This window comes from Anser anser (genome assembly GCF_964211835.1).
Source record: "Anser anser genome assembly, chromosome: 4".
Classification (NCBI taxonomy): domain Eukaryota; kingdom Metazoa; phylum Chordata; class Aves; order Anseriformes; family Anatidae; genus Anser; species Anser anser.
Window position 1 is genome coordinate 42607234 of NC_139724.1, and position 24847 is coordinate 42632080.

At 40.6% G+C, this 24847-nt stretch overlaps 1 protein-coding gene across 4 annotated transcripts in view; it reads right to left on the reverse strand.

Moving 5' to 3' along the window:
• INTU (inturned planar cell polarity protein) overlaps positions 1-24194 on the reverse strand; it is a 49288-nt gene extending 25094 nt beyond the window's left edge. For 2 of the 4 annotated variants that reach the window (XM_083834033.1, XM_083834032.1), the window contains exons 1-3: positions 23704-24194; positions 13149-13735; positions 4849-4934 (exon numbers count right to left, since the gene is read on the reverse strand). In XM_083834033.1, coding sequence (XP_083690159.1) covers positions 4849-4934; positions 13149-13735; positions 23704-24179 — 1149 coding nt within the window. In that variant the 5' untranslated portion in view covers positions 24180-24194. The other 2 variants (XM_083834034.1, XM_083834035.1) reach the window with 2 other exon arrangements.
• Between the last annotated feature and the right edge of the window lie 653 nt (positions 24195-24847).

Here is a 24847-nt window from a genome sequence, read left to right on the forward strand (position 1 = left end):
CCATTTATATTGGACAGCAAAAACCAAGTAGGCCCACTCTCAGTTCCTCATTTCATATGTTTTTATCCACAATGGTTTGTCTGCTTTAAAGTATCCTTAAAAAGCGTGTGGACTGGGAAGTTCTCAGCATCATGCGTCACACCAAATCCTGCTCGTCTTTGAAGCCAGTGAATTTAGCCTAATGATTAGTGCAAAGGTTTCTTTGTTCCCCAGTTGCAATCAATCTGAAAAGCCTAAGCAAAGGCAATTTATACATTTAAATATAGATACTTTTATATTTTCATAATTGTGTGTATGTACACACTTTGAGAGGAGTGCCAGCACGGAATTGCGATGCTTTAAAACACCCACTGCCTGTCACTGGATCTGAGAGCAGTGCCATCATCAGCTCTTCAAGCTACAACATTTGTGTCACTGGCTGCCTTCTTCCCGTTCCAGTCTACTCCCTCCCAACACTACCCATTAATCTTTCCTCGCCTACTTTGGCTGCTATCAGCCTCCTCCTCTTTTCTATTCCTGTTCTTCGGAATGGCACTGCACTCCATCATGCTCTCCTGCCACGTGCTACCACTTTCTTTTCTGACTGCAACTCATCCCTCGCTCTCTCCTCATCATTTCAGTTTCAATTCATTACACTGCATATTAACGGGACTCAAGGAGTAGCAACATCCAGCTAAGCAGCAGTGGGTTTTTAAGACCCAGTAACTTGATCACTCACAGTTGTAGAGTTGCATGTTTCCTTCTGCAGCATTCTGTGACCCAGTTCTCTTTCTTCGTCACTCCATCTGCGTGTATTTCAGAGGATTTTGCTCATACCCTGTTTAACTTCTTGCAGATTTCCTCAAGGCTCAAGAGCTATTTCTCTTAACTTCTACTACATCTTGTCTATGGAAACTTACAATACTTAGGCTACAGTTCCTACACTAATGATGCACAGATGTACTTCTTGCTGTAGTCTATCTTTTGGTCTCACAAACTAAAAAAATCTCAGTCTGTCTTGTCTTAGAGACATAACCATATGGCCCCCCAAGCAAAAGCTCAAACTGAATTGGGCCAAATAGAGCCTCAACTCTCCTTCCTCCTGCAGGGCTCCATGCTGGCTCCCCCATCACTGTGTGCAATGTCGCACCACTCGGATGTGAAGACACTGGATTTGGAAGGTCTCTATTCCTAATGTGGCTTCCAGTTCCTTTCCAAGTCTACAGTCTAGCAGCCAGGAGCATGTCCTCTCCGCTCTCATTCAAGTTTTAATCTACTTTTCGTCCTCAAAGAACCTACTGTGAAAAAGATCATGTAGGCTAGAAAATGTTGTAACAGAATGACCAAGAGACTACATTTCTACATAGCCTAACACACTAGTTCTCTTTTTTTTTTTTTGTAGAGAAGAAACCAATCTTCATCCTCAACAATGCAGAGGATCTGATTAAATACGTGACAATTGAAGAACTCTTCTGTGAATACTGACTATGAAATCTTTCACAGCTTTAATTCCAGTTCTCTTAAAGAAAACCAGGTCAATGCACAGCAGAAAACAGATAAGAAAATGAAACTGTTTCAAAATGGAGAATTGGAAAGGCACAGAAAATATTAATATTCCACTCTATAAAGCATGGGTATATTCTCAATACTTAGTTCTCAAAAGATTTAATCCAACTGCAGGAAGGAACTGATGAAGGTGACAATAACAAAAAAGTATGAGGTACGTAGATAGGGATTTGTCAGCTTAGGAAAGACAGGACAGAAGTAGAACATGACAGAGCTCTCCAAAATCGTACAATGATAGGAGGAATAAGGCATGGACAGCTAACTACTACTCGTAACACAGGAGCCTGGAGGTACTGAAAGCACTTTTTAGGTAGCAGTTTGAAAACCAACAGAAATGAACAGAACATATAACTCAGTTATGTAAATCACTGCTCTACGATGCTGTGGAAGTCAAGGGAATTTTACGCACTAGACTAAAATAAGCTACAAACCAGTAGGTGATCCAACAAGTCTCTATGCAGTCTGGTGGACTGCTGGAATCTGGAAAAATACGATGCAATGGTCACCCTACACTTGATTTTCTTCTTAACGCTCTTTGCTTAAACATTTGTCAGTGTAAGAAACAGAAAATATTGCTGTTGCCCCTTCGGTCTGACCCAGAAAGGCATGTTTTGTGTTTATCTGCAAGAAAGCTGTATACTCGAGAATATGGATTTTATTATAGGGAGAACTGGTGGCATTGCCTGCTTTTCAAGGATGCCTGCCATTTCCTGTTTAAGTCTCTGTTTTCCATGTGCTTATGATTTGCCAAACCATTACTCAAAATTTCAAGCTGAGATCTCTGATTCTGACTATTTGCCTCAGGCTGAATATTTTTAGAAAGTTTCAGGTAATACAGTTCTGCAACTTCCAAGTATCAGGTTAAAGATAAGTATATTCCTTAATGCACATCTTCTTCCTATTTGGTCTCCTCTCTCTTGTGCTAGGAAAACATCTCAAAGGTTCTGCTGCTTCCTAGCCTGGCCTTGAAGAATTGGTGGCTGGGCAGACAAGCGGTAACATCTCTGCTACCACTCACAGACAGCACAGAACGTCACTATAATCCTTACACAATAAAAACAGCAGCAATGACGTTGAAGAAGCACCTTTTTTGATCCTTAAATTACAAAAACAACTCTGTTGTTGTGAGGAATATTTAGTTTCTCTGAAATATACCAGCTTCTTTTGGAACTTGGACTACAAAGCTCACCAAAACTGTCAGATACATTAGGTTTAGGGATATTTATAAGTTACCTGATTGAAAGAGATCACTATGATTAAAAAAAAAAAAAAAACAAAAAACAATCCCAGTGACTAAGGTAAATTGTCACCCATGTGTATTTTAGTAATTTCACCAGAAACCATTCTGCCATGCGAGGGGGGCAGGATTGATATAGCAGTTGACTGCTGTTGCTCAGTAAATACACTGAACTAGCCCAGAAGCAAGTTTGACTAAACTCAGGTAAGGAAAACAAAATCTGGAAAAAGTGACACAATAAGGAGAAAAGTTATACCACCTGCTGCAACTGAGAGAAGCCAGGTATGTAATTTTCTAAATTACTTCCAGTAATTTTTAACATTAAGCCCAAAGAACAGTGACACAGCTAATTATTTAGTTAACTTATAGCTATGTCAAAACTGCTTTAAAGTGCATCTTTTTTTAGATGTATCCAATGTACAATAAATGAGAAATTATTTTTTGCAGTGTATGATGAATGACAATACATTAACAATTTTGCTTGTGTAACAGCTGTCTTTACTAAATCTCAGAAATAACAACCCTCTGCTTCTTCAGCAGTATGAACGCAGTGCTCTACACCGCAAAAAAACAGAACCATGTATTTAAATTCTCCATCGGTCTATTTCAGCAATCACTCTTCTGGCTTGACTGAAATTGCACAGTAAAAAAAAGGAATAATTGCACTTTAATAGAAGGTTTTGGAAAGCCAACATGACAAAGTTATACGTTTCAAGTAATCACTGTCTACTTGACAAATCTACTGACAACGTAAATGTTAATGTTGCATTAAATATAACTACTAAACAAAGGGTTGCATTGCATTTTAGCAACAAGTAACATGTACCCTCTAATCTAGCAAGGATACAATTAAGTTAACTATATCATCTCTGTTTTTCTTTAATCATTCTGTATTTAACAATACTTACACCAGCTCCATATTTGGTCAAAGACAGGCAAGACAAGGTTTGTCTGCCGTGGAGCTCTGCCAATACCTGACCACAACTCCGGTAGCTTAGGCAAGCTTCTTACTGTCGAGTATCTTGGAAAGCTTCCTAAACTGACATACTAGTACTCAATCTCACTGCAATTGCAGATGCAGTTCTACACGCACTTACAGCAGATTGTCAACAGAGGCATGTTTAACAAAACCTAAAATTCCCACTTCTTTTTATCTCGGGACAGAAAAACACTTTTATCATCATCATCTCATATATTATATCTGAAGAAAAATTACCAAGGGGTTATAGACCTACTGTAAGAAACACTAATTTTAACCTGTTCTCTCTCTTATCTAGTTACAGCTTTTACCTTGTCTTCCTGTTCACCAGGAACTAGATTTAAGCAGAGTAACTCAAAACCTCTTAATTTGATGCTACTAACATCCTAGGTAATTAACACTCTCCTGTTTTAATTCTTTAATAGCTAGTGAATACTTTATTACTTAATTATTATAGCTTCAAAATAACTTCATCTAGAAGACAAGATACATGCAGTAGGTCTTGTAGGAAAGGACAGTCATCTTTTTTTCTTGTTTAATATCCATTTCAATCACTATTCAATTTTGAACGTTCTCAAACACATTTAATCTCAAGGCTTTTAAATACTCATTTTTTTCTATTTAAATGTGAAAACTATCATTTTCTCCATTTAAATGCTCTTAGATATCTTTAATAGCATTGTCAATTTTAATTTTACTCTTGTGATTCTCTTATATTGATAAACAGTTTTAAGTATTTGCATAGCAATTACTAATATTTTAAGAACAGAGTAATAGACAAAAAATGCCATTCAGACATTTTTTGACACTTTGTCTATCCAAGGTAGATGAAAATAGCACTGTATACATTATCTATCCATTCAATACCACTACTACTCTCCATCTGACATTTATTTGAAAGCTAGACATCAATATCTTGCTTCATATACACTACTGCCAAATTGCACACCTCACTGATGTCAGTGAAAAATTAGAACTTCCCCATCTAAGAGCATGACTGCCTAAGTTCTTTTTCCTAAGGAAAAAAGGCTATAAATAGTATTCATTTTTACGAAGGACATTTGCAATAAATGTTCAACTACTGTACCTGCATAGGACCTGGAATGCAAGACAAAACCCTTTCTATGTTTTCAGAATTCACATCAACATCATTTACAGCAACTAGAGCATCTCCTGGAGATAAAACAGACAAAAGCATAAATTAGAGGGTATTACACCACAGTACAAAGCCAAACAGAGTTTTGTTTTAAAAATGAATATGGCACCCAATTATAAATGACCCACTGCATGTAAGCCGATTGCATCTACTTGCAACATTTACTGTACTTAGAAACAAGTCTGTTAACTGAATGTTCCTAATTCCTAGCTGCCACACTTGGATCGTTTCACAAAAACAACTGGCACAGCCTTTTCCCTCTATCCAGGCTTCTGTCACTCCTGTTGACTCCCTCTTCCTCTGTGCAGTTGACAAGCTCCAGGCCATTACTTACAGAAGAGATTTCAAGGGTTAGCTAAGAGAGGATCTCACCATCCCATAGCCCTTCTCTTCGAAGCATTCCTGGCATTTCCTACGCATCTAAGTAACTCAGCTCAGTTCCCTGAACTGGCAGAATGCTATTCACTCCCCTAGTATGTAATTTTTGTAACCCAGACGGTCTTACAAGCACTAGAGTTAGCAAAGGAGAAACAAAGACTGCAGAGGCAAGATACGATAGACTTTGGCTACCCTTATTTTGTGGTGGTGAGCAGTTAGTTTGGCTGATTGTCTTGTGAAATGTCACTCATCTTCTTGACTTTTTAATCACAGCTACCTCATTTCATGCCAAAAATACAGATGGTTAACCATGGAGTGTGTACGGAAGAAAAGAGAGATCAACGAGAAAAAAAATTACAAAATATAAAGCTAAGAAAATCTCAAAGGATAAAAGCAGTTAGACCTGACAAAATGAATAGAAAGTAAGAAGTAAAAAATAGAAGTTTTTTTTGGACATTCATCTACTTTCAAAGCAAACGGAAGCTCCAGTAAGAGAAGGAAACATTAAAGATATTTCATGTATGTATTTTCCATATCATGTATTTCCTCAGTTCACAGTATTATTATTATTTGTACCTACATTTATACCATTTATACTCAGTCCATTTAGTATAGGAATTCCAAAACATACTGAGCAGGCTAGAAGCTGCTATCATGACACCTATCCTTTTCTCAAGTGCCAGGACATGTGAAAAACTGTCAGAGTTAGCATTAATAATAGCATTCAGCTATATCTGCAATAGGCAAATCCTATTGGGAAGGACTTTTTTTTTTTCTTTTCTCCTATTTCAAGTAACAGTAACTCTCTCCCTAACCTCTGTGTTTATAGATGTACAACACAGTAACGTTTTTGCCTAGTGAATCTTCAACACAAGGACAACTCCAAGATAGGAAAATTTAAAGTTAAACAGCATTGAAGAGCAAATAGGGGAGCCCATGCCAGAACCCCAGGACTTGAAAGTTAGCAGTCAAGAGTGGAGCATTCAGGCTGCACTAATACAACAAGAAATTATAAACACAACTAAGTTCTTTGTTGAAAAGCAGCGCAGAACCATATATATTTAAGATCATCGCTTGCAAATACAAGAGAAAACATATGTACTAATCTGGAAATCTGAAGCACTGTTTAAAAAAAGTTGTTTGTATTCCGCTTGTTTCATTATGGAAATTATGAATTCTACTGCAAAGACAACACTCTAAGCATCTAATCCTCTGTTCCAAAACAGCATTCAAACCAGCTGCATACACTTAATGAACACGCATATACCTTAGCACTTAAGGAATATTTTTGTACCACATCTCACAGGGTGGAATATACAAATACACTTTGAAAGAAGAAGATCCATCAATATTTACATGTTATATACTCAAAATGGTTTTTATTCATTTGACACCTAATGCGTATATGTAAAACTTTCATTGGAACAGTAAATATTTATTCCATTCAATGTGTAAAAATGTGATCATATACGATAAATGGAATAGCCTTCCAGAAGACACAGCCAAGGCAATCCCATAAGGCTGTCTTCATTTTGCCAGAAAATGCTGTACCAGTATTACAGAACTGCAACTTAACATAGAACTACGAAAAGCTACATTTTTCAGTATGTCCTTCCAGAATTGGAGTGGGGATGTTTGCCTTTTCTTTTCACCAAACACAACAGAATTCAAAGAATAGAAACTTAACAGAATGAAAGACACCACTGGCACAATACGAAGTATGTAAATACTCAAACACAGAGCATCTTAAAGCAAAACATGATCACAAGATCTACCCAGTGCGATAATTAACGCCAGTGAAAGTTTATATATGCAAGTGTTCCTCTGTTAGTTTTGCTTCTACATTTTCACTGAGAAATGTTTACTCCCCTTTATCAGTGTGAAAAACTTCAAAGTGCAAGTGACTTAGGCTCTCAGATAAACCTATTAAAAAGACTGCGTGAATATACAAAGTTTAACTTCACTTGCATTTAAGCAATTCAGGTTAAATGAAATAAAAGGCTAAATGATATTCACAATTGTTTCAGTTGATCAAAAAAGAATCACATTTTTAAAAAAAACTTTATAGCTTGCAGAGCTAAGTCAAATTTTCCCAGACTAAAACATAACTGAATTTCAGATGTACAAAGACATTTCACTAGAGATAAAAAGGTTGTACAGATGGTACTGCAAACACATTGTCCCATCATTTCTGTGCTCTATTAACTTTGGAAAAAAATAAAAAATGACTTTTGTAAGTACAGAAATCAAAGTGAACTTTATCCTTTTTGTTGAAGTAGACATATATACTTACGTAGACAAGAAGCAGACATTTCCGTGAAACGTTATTTTCAAACTTGTTATACAAAAATGTAAAACTTTTTTTTTGTTTTAGCTTTTTCATTAACCATTGTATACAAAAATTATACTGTATAATAAAACGTTCTGTGAAATAGCACTTGACCTGCTCTTCTCTATAGAAAATATATATCCTTCTCTTAAAGGAATAAAGTTTTTGTTGTTGTTGAGTAATAAAGAATGAATAATCAAGTTTTTGCATTTTATCATTTTTTTTATAAAAAGATTGCTCTCAGTCCACAAAGAAACTATTAGATATCTCTACATGTCCTCTACACAAAGCCAAACATAACTGAATTTTATTAGAGTGATGGAACATATAGAAGAGAGTCAGGAATTTGCTCCTGTATTCATTATTCACTCTTCATTTTCTTCTCAACAGAGAATGATTTCTCACATCCACCCATTATTACCTAAGAACAACATATATTGATCTCAAACACCTGGTTTAAAATTTTTTTTCCCATCTGAAAAAGATGAAGTTCAGAAAAGCATGGCATCCCTAAAAGGTTTATTTCAGGACTGCCTATCACTTTCGCCATGAGGCACAGATTAAATATCCATTCCATAGCGTTAAACCCTCTTGCATCATTTCTTAAGGCAGAACTCCTTCCCATTAACCAGGGGGCATGGGTTGATGAATGAATACCACTTCCATACTGTGATGGGAAGTGAACATTTTAAGCTGAATTAAAAATCAGAAGCATGCTGCTCACATGGGAGAGGACTGGAAACATTTTTTTCCATAAAATCCTGATATTTAGTTTTCTCTGTTCTTGGTAACGGCTTAGTGGAAGTACTTATAAATCTTCACATACTTCTCTCCAAAAAAGGCAAAGTGTGGAACACATTCTCCTGAAGAAAGCCAGATCAATTACTTGTTTTATATGTTAACAGGCTGCTTTTATCAACGCTGTTATGCTTCAAGAGATTAAAAGAACATAAACGACTTCCCAAACTCCACAGTGAGAGCACAGCAAAGCTTACACAAGCTCTGTATTTCTGTCTTGTGTGCCCAACATCTCCGCCTTGGAGAGCCTTTTCAACAAGTACACCATATATGGCAATTTCTCATGGAAAATCTCAAACTCTCACAGTATTGGGGTCCTTTCAGGAACTTTTTTTCTGACAGAACTCTTAGCTCCATCCTCTGCAAATGACAAAAAACAGTATTTACCTTGACTGTCTGAGGATAACTGCAGGTTTCTTTTGTAAATGGATTACTGTTTGAAACTTGTCCGTACTATACAAATTTAAAAGATACACACCACTTTCCAGTGACAATGGCCTGTTTTAACAATCTGTGTCCGACTGCTAAATTAAGATATTATGCAGAGGACTTGAACTTTGGACCTCCAACAGCAGAGGTACTCCAAAGGAGTAAAAACTGTTTGTACTATTCAAATGAAACGAGCAAATATTACTACTTAAACATTTCTTTATTCAGTCGAAATAAATAACCCTCCCACCTAACATCAACAGTAAAACCCCACAGAAAGCCATCCACCAGTAAATGGGGTTGGGAGCTGGATCTTTCAACTGAAGCTTGCAACAGCAGCCCACATCTTTTCGATAGCTGTTCAAAGATGGATTATTATAGTCCATCTTTACTATCCTTCAGGAATAATCCCTCTCTCTAGGTGGTTCTCACATCTTTTTGACAGTCGAGCCTACTGACCAGATGCAAGAATTCATGCAAAGCATTCAGATCCTCAGTGATGAATGCAATAAGAACAAAAGATAATAGCAAAGAGGGCCATGATCGTACTCTGATAATGAAAGAACTTTTCTGTATTTTCAGTGTCATTGGAATTAGTTTTCCATTTATACCACACTAAAGATGGCCATCATTCACATTTACAGAAAGTATCCCCTGCTGTAAACTGGATAGGTTTCAACATGATGTTGAGTGGGGGGAGGAAATCAAATTATAATGGCATTTCCTATTACAACACTTATTTGACTTGATCTAAGAGTGAGTGGAGCTTTTATCTTTGAAAACACACTTAGAGATGAAACTAGAAAGTTTTACATAGCAGATCAGGCTTGGCATATTGTTAATAATGAATCAATGAAAGAAAAATTCCTCCAAAAATACTAAAGACACTTAAGGAACACAAGATAAAAAGCAATTGTATTTCATAACCCAAATGGAAGTGACAGCAGGAATATGCAAAACTATGAGGACTTGTTTGATTCATAAATTTAAGATGGATGCTGGGCTGTTAAAGCAAATGAATAAATAAATGAACTAAAAAATGACACATAGATACAGTGTCATCTTTTTACGGAGTTAAAGTGTCAGTTTTTTTAGCTTACAAAACTTTTATTTACTTTCATACGGTCAGCGGCTGCATTCTACTTGGTTAATAAATTACAGCAACAAGACTTACGACTTCCATATGCAAACTTAAAAAATTAAAGTGTACTGCACAAATAATAAACAGATGTTTCATTTGCTGAGTGTTCGATGCTGTACGGGATATACATTTCAGAATAAATTGAAGAAGCCACCTGAGGAAAATGATTATTTACTGGGGAAAAAGAAGCCGTTATTTCCACTAAAAATGTTAAAGCAATAACCACTTTGTAACTGTTCATTCAAAGTTAAAAAAACAAGAGCGCTTTGTCTCTCTCATGATTCAACCTTAGCAGCCACTAAAGTAGCTAACATACTTACTGCTGATAAGTTAACTGAATTCCTAATGAAAATACCAAGTAATCAGTAACTTGATTATTTATATATCACAAACACAAATCTTGGGGAGGAAATCTAGAGAGCTCAAATGTTAAGACTGGAGAGTTAGAAAACTCTCCTGGGCACACCTGCCAGGATTTTGGGAGCAGGGTGCTGCAGGAGTGACCTGTTTGGAAGGAGCTCAGTGTCACTGCTCACAGCCAGTTTTGAAGCAACTCATGATGCACCCAAAGCACAGCCCAGCGAGGGGAGCCCATGGCACTTCTGCCCAAATCTATTTAAGAAAGTGGGGCAGTCACTAGGGGAAGGGTTGTGGCCCACAGAAGATCCATTCCCTGAAGGACTAAGGTCCGTGGAGGAGTCATGATGCAGCAGAGGAAAACAAGCAGTCAGAAGCAAGGAGCAGCAGAAGGAAGCCACCATACGCACAATCCCACCTTCCTGCAGAGGAAAATATACTTGGTATCCACTTTAAGAAAAGAAAAATACAAAAAAAGTGGTCTGCACCATTCCTCACAGGTTGCTAAAAATAAAGCAGGAACAGATGCAGGTCAGCGAAGATGAACAAAGTTATAACCTAAGCCAGCCAGCAGGCATCATGCTGCACTGATCAGGTATTTCTCATTTGCAATGGCTCAAGAAACTACTAACATTTAAGCAAATACTTTCATTTTAGACTGACCACAGCTTTCTCTACTGAATGTTTCCAAAATTCAGAACAGAATTCCTAAAACTTACAAGCAAGGTTCTCCCATATTTTTCTTAAATTTCCTGTCCAACTTCAGATCCTCTGAGGATCTGAGAGGATCTGAAGAGGCCATCTACTGAACCAGAACTGCTTCTAAATCATGCTTTGGGTGTATATCGTAACTATCTCATCCTCTGATGTGCAGTGCAGAGACAGTAAACCAGACAGTTTTTTTTCCCCAGGAACAAAATTATTTTTACTCTGTATTCTTTATGCTGACAGCACTGAAACCTAAGCATCTACTTTATGCAAAGCTTCTCTGCTTCTAGGCACCACATAAAAATTTTAGAGTACTCAGTGTTCACTATAGATGTATAATTTTCATATAAAAATACTTTCAAATTACATACTTGATACCTTTGGCACAGAGTACAGCTCATTTTCCCAACTGCAAGCTGAATAACTATAGTATGCTTGAAAATATTTCTTTCCAACATGCAAAACCAAGGCAATATTGGTTGACAACCCTACGCACATTACACTGCTAGAGTCCTTAGATTAATTCAAATGTTCTTCTATTTAAAACAAAACAAAAAAAATACATCAAACAATTGTGCTAATGTGCTCATTAGCTCTGGGAAACATCAAATGCTGCAGATGAAAATGAACCACTGAGAAGGCTAGCCTTACCTCCTGGATCTCATGTTTGCCTACACCATCCTGACTTCATGGCTGCTCTTATGAACAGGTAGTTACAGAAAAATTTGTCTCCCCAAATTAACTTGCAGGTTATAAACACCCACCATTACTCTAATTAGATTAAATACCATTATATTAAGCACAGCAGATGAAGCTGAAACTCCCTCCCTCCTCCACTGATTCTGCATCCCCCACTTCTTGACTAATCAGTTCTTTCTGGTTAAATTTGAAAGTTATCCAATTTTCCCTCTGGAGTATTCCTTAGCATCCCTACTGAAAACACGTGCTAGGAGAATCAGCTAGTCAAAGCACGATTTGCCTTTTTATGCACACAACATTGGAATTTCAAACGCACTCATGCTGACTTTGTGGGATTTGTGCTACTACAGTATTAAGATTTTCATGATCTTCTACCCAGTATCACATCTTTGCTCTCCCCTTACTAGGCAGGAGCTTCAGGGGCAATTAACCATCTCCTGCCCTTTGGAGATGCAGGCTAGCTGTCTCACATTTACCATCCCAGACACTGGGGGCTCATCAATGCTAAGTCCTTTAAATGTCCTCCTGATGCTAGAGGTGGGAGTACTTGCTTCTGCTCCTTCACTGCTGGCCACAAAAGTTCACTCCTTTGTGTCATTCAAGCCCTGGTGCTTGTCAGACCTTCTGTGACGCAGTTTAACTTACCACCAAAAACTAGACAGGCAATTTTTCTTCTGGGTTAGTTTTCTGCCAGGTTACTTAGTTGTAACAGCTTGTGGAAGTGTCTGAGGAGCCAACCCTGCACACAGGAGAGCTGCTACACTGGTTCACTGCCTGCTCAGGCTACGCTCTCCAAATATTTGGAGGTCATCTGATTGCAATTGCTGAAGAAGCTGTTGTTGTTGCTAAACTGAAGAACACGCACACAACGCTTTGCACAAAGAAAGACTATAACATATAAATATATTTTACTTGACATTTTTTCCTCAATTTTGTGTCTCAAAATCCACCTAACGGATATTCAGTAAAGCATCTTATCTAAGAGGGGTGGTAGAAAAGAATAAATACAAAATACAGTATTTGGCGTACTAAAGTTTTTCCACAGTCCCACTTACCTACTGAGTAAATTCTGCATTAAATTAAACATGGGCAGAAGTATTTGTTTTTCTTAAATTCAAGCTGCTCACTCCTTGTGGGCTAAAAGGACGGCCATCTCCTTGCTGTATTAACACCTCCTGGTTTACGTCACATATTCTTGAAACCACTAATATACTAAAATTGAATAGGTAATAAAACATCCAACGCAGTGATATTTATATAAAGAATTAACAAGAATTAACAAAATAATTCTTGTAATTATACTTACATCTCGGGAATATTCAAGTCAGCTGCCTCTCAAAAAAAACAAACAAACTTTATTTTAAAGAAGAGTGCATTTATTTGATTACTTACCAATCAGTATTTGACCCGTTTTCATTGCTGAACTACCTGGCACCAAGCCATGCACTACAAGCTTCTCTTCACTAATTCCTCTGATGACTTTATCCTTCTTGCCTTGTTTTTCCGCTCTTCTGCTGCTCCATGATGTCTGATGTACTATCCCTACCAAGGCCTCCAGAAGCCTGTGCTGCTCATCTTCTCCAGCACCGTACAGTTTTCTGGGATTTACATAAACATATATATCTTTGTATTTTTGCTGAACAGTGACACCCGTTTTCTGAGTGGATTGGTGTTTCAGTATGGAAGTAGGACCAGCGGAGTGCACGTTACAGCTTCCACTCCCTTTCTTACCAGAATGCTTTGGTAAAAGATTCTTCTTTTTTAATATTTTTGTCAATTTCTTCAGTTCATACTTTCTTTCTTTTCGTGATCCCTCCTGAATAACTTCAGCTTCATTTTCACGAAACCTGACATGATTCACTGCTGGTATTTCTGGACAGGTGTTCTGAAGTAAAGTTTCCTCTTCACTTTCACTCATTTCTAAATAAAATAATTCCCCATTTTTCTGGACACCATCCAACCATTCAGGCTCAAGGTCACTGGGAAAGAAAGAAGAACGATCAGTGATAGCTCTGATAAGGATGACTGCTATGCAAGTGACATCTGCTTACTTCCAAGTGGGGAGGGGAATACAGAGAGTGCAAGGCAAAAAAACGATGTTGCCTCTTGAGTATTGAAAGCTTAGCAACTTGAAGTTTGCCATGAAGACAAGAGCTCTTCCAGGACAAATGATGGATATAGGAAGGAAAGACATTCCTCCCAGATACTAAAATTGATTCTTCAAATGCCTTACAGGAAAATAGTCACTGCAAAAAGCGCTGTCTTTTCTGAAAGCAAGCAAGCAAAAGTGTTACAAGTTTTAATTAGTAGTTATATTCATGGGCATGATGGGGCTTTGTCTTTGAGAAAAAGAAACACACCCTATTAGTTCTCTCCCGTTATTTTTCCCCTTACACACTTAAAAGACTTGTACTGCAAGGTCATTTAAAGAAAATAACAACATTTTAAAATCTTAATATAACAAAACAAAAAAAAAAGATGAAACCCAGATAACACTTTTTAAGATGTGTTTAAAATAGTATACTCAAACTCACACACAAAAACACAGAACAAACAAATAAATAGGCAGTTCTGCTACAGAAAGTTCTAGCAGCTGGAGCGGATCACTAAGCCACTAGCATCAAGCTGCTGCAAAGGCGAGGCAAGGCAAGTGCAGGATGTGTTAGCAGGAGCACCATCGACAAGGCAGAGAAAATTTTTGTCCTAATTTGGCAATGGCGACGTGTCAACCGCGTCCAGTTTTGGATCAAACAGTTTAAGAAAGATGTAATAACTGCAACAAGAGCACAGAAACAAGTAACAAGTAGTTTATAAACACGTTTTAAATGGAAGGAGACTGGAGGAAATCATGCTCTTTTGCTTGAGGAAAAAAAGATAGCTGAAGAGGCAACAGGCCAAATTGTCAACTCCCCCACTCCAAGATGAACCACAGAGCACTAGTACATGAGGAGCGTGAGGATCACAACAGTCAAAACGGGGAGAGCAATCACTGTTTTAATTTACCAAAACGTTAAAGCTAAGTATTAGAGAGCTTTTTGATCTCACAGACACACCAAGAATCAGCATTAGCAGTCTGTGTAAGAACATCTGGGATATTCTGCATGGAAGATTTTCACCAACAGACAAGACCAGCTCAATCTCCCTGCCCCTGGAAAACAGCACGGACTGACTTGACGACAGCCACATCTCCCTTTCTACAAATCTGAGACTGCACAGATAAAAATCAAACAAGGAAAAACTGGAATGGAGACCCACATAATAATTAATACCATTCATTGTGTAAAGTTAATGTACGTTCATACATTCTGTACTAGAACTAGCTAATTTTACTGAATAAAGGAAGCAAGCTTGGTTTAAAACTAGTATTACCACATAATTTGAATCCAGCATTAATTTGAATACATGGATTAATGATACAGCTTCAAAACTTAGCTGAGCAGAGAACATTACACATGGACACTGCATCACAGCGCCTTTAAGGGCTCAGAGGGAAGATCTTGCTGGAAAAAAAGAATACAAAAAACCCACGCTGATAACACTCTCTTCCTGGAACTCCAGAGACTTAAAGATGTGTAAGGATGCTGCAGACAGGAATACTCATCATGCACTTTCTCTTGAAGAAAAGCCACCTCCTGTGATAATTTGGCTACTCCTGATGCCATTATAGCCTTGAGTAAATCAGAGCTTGTATTGTCTGCAAGCTCTTACTTCAAGTCTTGAGTAAAATACTCATGGAAGTATCAGAATGATAGCAACACCTAACGGCTTTTGTGGACAGACCCTTATCTGATCTACATTGCAAAAGGTGCTATTTAAGAAATAACATGACAGCATTTCACTTGTTTTGTTTTTTTTTTTAAAAGTACTAGTGCATTCTGGCACATGTAAGCAAAACTGGGAAACACAAGGTTCATGAAGGGAACTTCAGAAATCAACAAAGCAGAAACACCCGTGACAGCATTTCTTTGGGGTAGACATCAAAATTTCAACTTGGATATCAGTTCGTACACTGACATTCTTCACCTTTGTCATCTATTTTATTCGATAGTCCAAGAAAAAAAAAAAAAAAGAAAGGGATGTGTAGGAGAGTCACACTTGGTCCACTCAAACAGAAGCAGATTGAAGGCTTGTCAAGGAAGAAAACAAAGTTGTTCCATGGGAATAAGCCCAAAGCCAATAGAAAAGGCGTTGTAAGGACACGAACTATTTTCCTTCAAGACATTGTCACTAAGGCACACTAAAAAAGAACTATGACTTTCCAAATAGAGATCCCTACAGGCACCTAAAAATAGGAAAGTCTGAAACAAGAAATGTGTACGTAGGATAACAGGTTTGTTTATTTATTTTACCTAATGCTACAATTTCACAATTACTTCAAACAAGCAACAAACAAACAAACAAATAAATAAATAAAATCTCATTTCCAGCACTCTTGCCTTGTGCCAGAACAAGCACACAATAAACTGAGCTTCTGTACAGGTCTGAAAGCTTCCATTAGAGATGTAACAACCTGGAAGACCTGCGTACCTCTAAGAACAGTTTCAATAGTCCCACACAGGCATTTCATCTTTGGAATGAATGTCTGAACAGCTATGCAAATTGAAGTCATACACGCATGGCAAGACGTACATATTTACTAGAAATGAAGGAACTGAGTTCTGATTTTGACGCAAGAGAAGACTTCACCCAAAGAAACTCATAAGCAGTAATATCTATGAGCCTTGTTTTAAAGCAATTAACGAAGATAACAAATCAAGGTTTAAATATTTTACTGCACTGCATGATTAAAATCCACCCATATGATACTCTGCAGAAGATCATTATCTTTAATTTCCCCAGCATTTGGCTAAGCGAGGACAAAGCAGAGCCTTGGACTGAGGCACCAGTGTGGCATACACAAAGCTGCCATCCTCTTCACAGCTACGGCTGCCTAGAGGGGCTCTGGTCCATCACAAGTAAGTAGCAAAAATGACAGCAAATGTTAAATTCTTAAAATAGACAAAATTATTGAAAAAAACCAAAACACTGCTTTCACAACTGCGTATGTCAGGCACTCCTATCACCCTTATTTCTGCCCTCTCATCGGTGCTCCTCAGCGCACTTTTGTTTTGTCCACATTTGTGGTACTATTGAGCACTATCAGTTCAACCATCAGAAGTTTATTCTGGACATTACTAACTTTAACAACTTTTCTTTCTTTAATTTAACCAAATCTGGCTGATTATAAAACCACATACAGCTCATCTGTAGAGGAAGGAATGCCATTACCTCAAAATAGCTCCCAAACCTACCTTTGTACCTGCAACTTGGCAAAACCATACTCTTTTTTCACTACAGATCCCATCCTAACCCCCTCTTGTTTCTGAACGCAGAAGGCTGGAGTATTACAGGTGTATATATGCCATCTGGAGGAACTGCTGGACCTAAAATTAAGGCCTCACGGTTCTATGGTGCAGTGACAGAAACAATGCATTTCAGCGTATACAGGAGTATTGTATATTGTGTTCGGCATGGAGAACTGGACCACAGCTTCGTCTTCAGAACATGTTAAGAATGACAGGAAGATGATATTTTAGGTGAAACCCTTGGAAAAGAAAAGCACACAAAACCAAACAGATGCACGGCTTCAGGCAGAAACGCGTCACCGTTGAGCTGCGGCTTATAAACAGAGGCACAGAGTTACACGGCTGTACCTCCTACAGCTTTGTTTCTCTGAGCTAGGTGGGTGGTATAATCGCAAAACAAAGTATATTTAAACACACTTCAAAGCTCTCCCACTAAAACTTTCTTTTTTCCTTCTCGCATAACGAAAACAACATCCCAGACAAAGCACCGTAAATTAGAACTGGAAATACGCGTCTGAACTGAGGGGCCAGGGAGGAACCGTCGCTTTAAAACCGAAGCAAGAAAAACAAAAACAAAACCCAACCAAACAAAAAAACTTCAACGCCAGGCAAAGCGCAGCCCCGCGATCAGCGACACCCTACAGCAAGACCCGCTTCAAAAGCCCCGCAGCGGCCGGGTCTCGAACCCGCGACCCTCCGAGCCCCGAGCCGCCGCCAACCCGCCCTTACTCGGAGCTTGCGGACAAGGAGGAGGCGCACGAGCCGGAGCTGCTGCTGCTGCTGCTGCCGCCGCCGCCGCCACCGCCGCCCTCCGCGCGCCCAACGCCTTCACCCTGCAGCGGCTCCGCGCCCGCAGCAGCAACAGCAGCAGCAGCAGCAGCAGCCCCGGCTCCGCTCCCGCCGTCCCCCCCGGACGCCATGACAGCCGCAGCAACCCCTGTCCCACACGTGACGAGCACCGCGCCCTCCTATTGGCGGCCCGTGGCCCGGAGCCATGGAGACGCGGGAAGCTGGCGGCGCGCGCGGAGCGTTAACGGTCGTTAAAAGTCGCGGCGCCGCCTCTGAGGCCCTGAGGCGGCGGGGAGCCCTCGGCGGCCCCGCAGCGCTCTGAAGCGCCGCGAGTTAAGGGCGGCCGTAGCGCAGGGCTCGGCACAGAGATCTCCTCCCTTGCCCTCTATGGCTTGCCGGAGGAGCAGCTCGTTGGAGTGCCCAACCTCCCCCCGCCCCGCTTCCTCGAAAGCACCATCTGAGTCTCAGTAGTCTCTTGAAAGTCTTTCGGCGGGTAAGTGTGGAAAACATAATGGAGAACAGACTGCTCAGCCCTCAGATGGCGAGGCCCCAGCCACGGTCCCATAAAAGAGGCTATTGATGGAACTCATATAGTCCTGGGGTGAGCCCCGAAGCACTGCTTATAATCAAAACCTGATTTGGGGAACGAAACCTGAATTAGATCGTAATTTTCATCAAGGGACTAGCAGCAGAATGCCCCCATGCGCTACGTTATGCTCTATTACGCTCCCTTAAAGAGTCATGAGAAACTAAGATTACTCCTCCGTAGGCTAGTCAGGACAGTGGGTAAATTAGGGAGGAAAGGCAAGGACGTGAGGCAGAGCCAAACAAGGTAGGTGGTTTGGCCCCTTAGTGCAGTCAATGCAGGCCATAAATGCAAAATCATACACAGTAAAAAGAGGAACCCCCCCCCAAAACCCAAACCCTACTCAATTTTCAGAACTTAGATTATTCACATGCATGAGAAGCAAGACCTGTGGCAGCCCTGCAGACGACTTGCTGTGTAGCTATGTCAGTAAACCTATCAGGATGCACATGGTAAATAAGGAAAAGGATGGAGAATAATTGTTGGAACATTTTAAATGTGTTGGATTTAATCTTTGCTCAGTGGGATATTTGCACAGCTTCAGCAGTGAGGTTTTATAATGCTGGAGCATTTTGCAAGAGTCGCAGAATTCTGATATGAAATTCCTGTGTTTGAAACTGTCTTAGGGAAATGTTCATTAATAAATGTGATTTCAAGTGAATTAACAGACGAGTGTTTTGGACTTGTATCCCCACGATTAAGGCTTCAACCAGAGCACTTGGAGACATGAATCTTAAATCTTGTGGCACCTCACAAAGTGCCTGTACAAGAGCTCATTTCAAAGATATATCACTGTTGTGTGGATTTTAACAACGTGTATCTATCCAAAGGAAGAGATGGAAATATTCCCTACCTAAAGAAAAAAAAAAAAAGTAAATTTGTTCCAGTACAGTTTCATTCAGTTTAGGACAAGATATGGTAGATAATTTTTTTCCTCTATCTGAACTGGCAAAAAACACTCTACACAAAGAATATAATCCATGCATGGTAGATGATTCTTAAAAATTCACGTATTTGTTTCCAATTGCCAGAATGCAAGCTATGCATCAACTTTCATACTTTCTATTGCTTCCAGAAAAACAGGTGGAAAAAATATTTTAAAAGTACCCAATTTCCCAAGCAATTTACTTTGTAAAAACAAAATCGTCTGCATAAGCAGCATTTCCCAAAGCACCTGATGAGTTGGTATTTTCTAAAAGGAATACTGCAGGAGTTAAAATTTTAATAGAGGTAGGTGAAATACACAGTCCCACCCACCCTAATTCCACGTATATTTGCAAGCACTTTTAATACAGTGAATGGCAGCACACTGAAGTGTTTCTGGAGAGAAGTGATAGTCTATGCCAGATGGTCCTGTTAGTTATGTTAAATTTCACTGAGTTCAAGAGTTGGTTAATTGTTTCCAGTTGTTTGCTCAATAAGTGAGAAATACAGGCTCTCCAAAAATGAGAAGGCAGTCTTACACTACTTGCTATTTTATAGGGATAACCGTATCATGAAGGAAAGGATAATGGAAGATTTTAGTCTACTACTAGTTGGGAATCACCTCAGTATTTTTCTGAAATCAGTGTGGAATTTTGCTGCTGTGGGAACAATTAAAGATTGAAGGACGTATCACACACAGCAGGATTTTATTTTAGCAGAGACACAGATTTTCCCACACGATCCGTAAGAAGAAAGCTTCTCATAATTTCTTGTGCATAAATATTAGGAAAAGAATTGAAATACTTTGTCTTCTGAAGACCCTTTACACTTAGTCCAAGTAGTTGAGCTGATACTTCTCACTAAGGAACCCCTGAGCCTCCTACGCTACGTTGCTGATATTAACAAGCAAATGGTAAAAATTCGCCATGGCCGTCATTGGCACCAATACTACTACTCAACCTTACTGGACAGCTGGTTAATGAACATTTAAAAGTGGATAATTAAAAAACATTTTTGCCTAAAGGTTTTTCTGATTCGCTGTTCCTGCAAGGAACTAACTCCATGTGTGGAAATTCATTTCAGAACAAGAGTTCCTTGCTTCTTTTTGGCTTAACCTGCTTCAGGAGGTATTGTGCTTTAAAAATAAGTCTATCTTGATATCTACACATATGCTTGGCTGTAGACAGTAAAAGAGGACAGTGCATAGGACATACCAATGAGATATACTCCTTTCTAATAAAGGAGAGAAACAATGAGCATGCAACTCAATTCTGGTACTGTTGCATGGTTACTTCTCGACTCCTCCCCAGCCACTGTCCATGTACCTCAAAATTTAAACTACTAACATTTTTACACATTGGCAACTGATTTTTTCAACCTGATGAAGAAACGAGGCTGGAGTTGTAGTCTCTTTTAGCAGTTAGCTGTAAGAGCACAGAGAAAGTCAGGATTTGTGTTTATGATTACTCTAACTTGCTCTGTTTAGTTTTGCATAGTTAGGCGCAATTTTCGCAGTTTTACCAGGACCCACAGTTCACTGTCAACGTCACATTGATTTCACTGATTCGCATTCAGAAGGTGTGCTGGACCTGAATCACGGATGTGGCCATGCTGTCTTCAACAGAGGGCTGAAAACAGGGACGGCGTTATGCCTCTGGTATACAGGAGCAAATTACAGCTCCCTCTGCTATAAGGAAACTCTGCCTGATACTTAGGAGTGTCTGGTTTATGCCTGTGAGGTGCCAACGCACTGTCCACGAATTACTGGGTATTACTATCCAGGTCACTGCTTTGTCAGCAACCTCCCCTTCCTCTTCAGGGGCACTTTCCCCACTAAATGCCGGGGCAGGGTGAGGAACAGAACTGACAGTTGTACTACCTGAACAGCGCTGCACACTGGGACAATCCTCTGGTGACTGCATCTCACAGCTGTCTGGTTTTTGGTTTTGTTTTTCGTACAGTGCAGGCTAAACCAGTTCATAGTAATACTGTGAGAAAAATTCCACTGGATGTGCCTGGACCACACAGCTGAATCTTTCTTCCAATTGCTGGTTTTATCAACGACATTTTAAGTGTCCCTTTGCTTTCCCCCCTCCTTTTCCATACTTCAATTACAGCTCTTCTTTATTGATAAATAAATAAGGCCTAAATAACTTACTGTGGCTTAATTCTTTCCTTTCTGCTAGTTTTCAAATCAGTTAATATTTCCGAGAAGACTCTATTGACAACTGGACAGACATACCATGATGTATTATAGATAAGATGGACAATACTAAGAGGACAACATTTTCATCTTTGTTTAAGTTTCTTGAGGTTAACACCTCCTTTACTCAAACATCTGAAGAAAAACTGTCAGTAAAACTGGATTGCCCATTCCAGTTCTTATAGTTATTGAGTCCTATTGACTTTTTATTTACTCGGTGCACAGCATCAGCAAAAACGAGACAGGAATAAGTTCCTCTTTGTTCAAGATTAATGACAAAGAGTACAGCTTTCCCCTCCACCAACAAAATCTTTCTTTACTTCAGAGGCAAAGGCACTTTTCAAAGGCTTTTCTTAACAAATAAGGTTTTGCGATTACAGTAAGGTTTATACAAGATTACATGAATAAGACTGTGATTACAAAATCTTCTGTTCACAGCTTTTCTGACATTAGTACACAGAGACCATCCACAGCAAGGCGGCATGAATTGAACAGGGATACTGGACTGTCATTTAATTGGGATATTTACATTTCAACAGACTACATGGAGAGTGAAGACTACCTTTGTGACCAAAAGAATTTACATTTTATAGGAAAACAAACTAGTGCTGAATAAATAAAATTGACTGTTCTTTATCTTTTTAAAGCCCCTCTATCAGCTTCCCTCTGTGCAATTGTCAAAATGGATTGTAAATAGTATTTCAGAAGAAGAACGTAGAAACAAGAGAAGATGGCCACGAAGAATTCAGGAACACCAGTTCAACCTAACCTATCTCATTCTTTCAGAAAAGAATCTTAGAGGGCTAAGAGTTCCCACCAACATGAAATACAGCTGTAATTTCAAATAAGATTTTTCCTACTGTTTTTGCCTCGCATGAAATCCACAGGCTTTTGTAGGATCACCTGCTACACATAGCAGGCATGTCAAGCATGGAATAAAGTTATTTGCAATCAGACTACATCAAATTGTTTCAAGTACAAAAATGTACCTCATTACACTGAAAGTATACATGCAAGCAGTACCAGGGGGCAGCATGTTTTTAATCCGACTTTGAAGCAAAACACTTTTCGTTAAGTCACTAACAAACGCATTCGCAGTATTTCAAATACCAGAGGACCCCCTGGTAACACACAGGCACATTTTTTGCTTATAGATAAAGCAACGTCAGGGAGCAGCACGGGCTGCTACACAGGCTGGTCCCAGAGTGCCCTCCTTGCTGCAATCAGTTTTCATCCTGAGCGCTCACAGAAATGGATTTTAAGCAACTATTCAGTGTGGTGCTTTCAGCTGGGGAGAAGTTGAGCTCTTAATTAGCTGTTAGTTCCTACAGCAATATCTCTTTGGAGCTGGCACTGAGAGAAAGTGCACTTTTTCTTTACAGTAGGAAATCAATCAATGCAGCAGAGAGAATACTTAAGGAAAGGGGCAGAACTGCAGCTGAGCTGATGTTGGGCACTGCTGAATGGGACGGTGCTTGCCGTGTGCAGCTAAGCAGCCCTCAGCCAGCGCAAAGATGGCAGCGAGGGTGGCTTGGAAAGTCCTGTTCTGGCCTCCTGGACACGGCCTTATTGGCAAGGTTTCTCTGTGGTGAGGTTCCGCGGAGAATTGCCTGTTAGGGATGGTGAAGGCAGGGAAAAAGGAAGTTTCTTCTCAGGCAGCGCTTCTCCTACACACTCACTTAAGGATCGCCCATCTGGGATTTGCGTGCGAGTGCAGATCTTTTTCTTCTCTCCTTAAAGGAGGACTCAAAGCGCTCGAGGAACCGATCCAGCAGAGTTTCTGTCAAGTCGCTCTCCTACCCGCGTGAAAACCCCTACTCAGTGCCGCAGCTCGGTGGAGCCCTGGCGGGGTGCCAGCACCTCTCCGAGGCACCTTAGGCAGGCTCCCCTCACCTGCGTGCGGCCGCGGCGGCGGCCCCATGGGGGAGAGCCGAGCACCGGGGCGGCCCGAGCCCGGAGAGGCTGAGGGGAAGGTGCCGCGGCCCGTGCTGCTGCCTGCCTTGGCAACAAAAGGCGAAGGCGAGGGGCGCCGGAGCCTGCCGAGCCCGGGACGTGAGCTCCCTTCCTGTCCCCGTCCCCGTCCCCGCCGCCGGTACCGACCTGTGCAGCAGGACGCTCTGCACCGAGTCCAGGTCCTCCAGGTTCCTCGTGACGGGCCGCGGGATGCTGTACCGGCCCGCCCCGAACATCGCGGCCGCCCGCGGGCCCTTCATCGCCGCCGCCCGCCCCGCCGCACCGGGGACTGTGGCCGGCCGGGGGCAGGTGGGCGCCCCTCCGCCCGCCTCCGCCGCTCCGCCCGCCCCCCCGCTCCGCCCGCCGGCGCCGCGCCGCGGGGAGCCCCAGGAAGCGCGGCCCAGGGGCGCGTCCGGGCGGCCGCGGCTGCCGGCGAGGAGCTGGCGGCCTCCCGTCGCCCGGCCCGGCCGGGGTCGCCTACCTGCCGCCTGGGGGCCGCTGCCCTCGCAGCTGGCGGAGCCCCGCACGCCACTCCCTCGGGAAGCCGGCGAGCGAGCTCCCAAGAGGCGGCCCCGGGGCTTGTTTTCTCCCGCGATGGCAGAAAACCGCTTTTCCCCACTCATGTTCCTCTTGGTTCAAATAATGGAGTTGCCCCGTGGACTCACTTCACTTAGGCATCGGTGCCAAAAATGACGACCCCACAGAAATAATCCACCCTTTGTTTCCCTCCTTCACAAAATAGAAATTACAAACGCTTCTAGGTGATTCGAGAGTTGCAGGGCTCCTCACTGATTTCCCAGCTGTGAAAATCTGACACCGTGCACTGAATGAACAGAGATCTGAAAGTATAAAAGTGGCGTGACCCGAATCTTTGCCATTTTTATTTCTTACTTATAAATAGCCATCATTTATGCTCTCTGCTCCCTTTCACAGAGAGGTCAGTTTTCTGTAATGTTTTGAATTTGATAAAACTTGGTCATCCCCTTCAGTTTTTTTCTGTATGTGATTTAAGATCGCTAGCAAATAAGACCTTGCAATCAGTTATTAACAATGCTGGTTTTAGTTTCTCTCAGTCATTGTGTCTGAGATAATTACAATAACATAAAAATGACGTTGTTTCCTGGAAAGACCGTTAAGAGGAGAACCATTAGTGTGATACAAAATGAATAACAATCTGGAAGCCGTTGAATGTTTTGTCACCCAAGTCCATGGGATTTTGGCCATCGCACTGAGCACAAGCTTCAGCTTTCTTGAAGACTGTGCCTTGAGGAGACAGTGGCAACAAGTCACT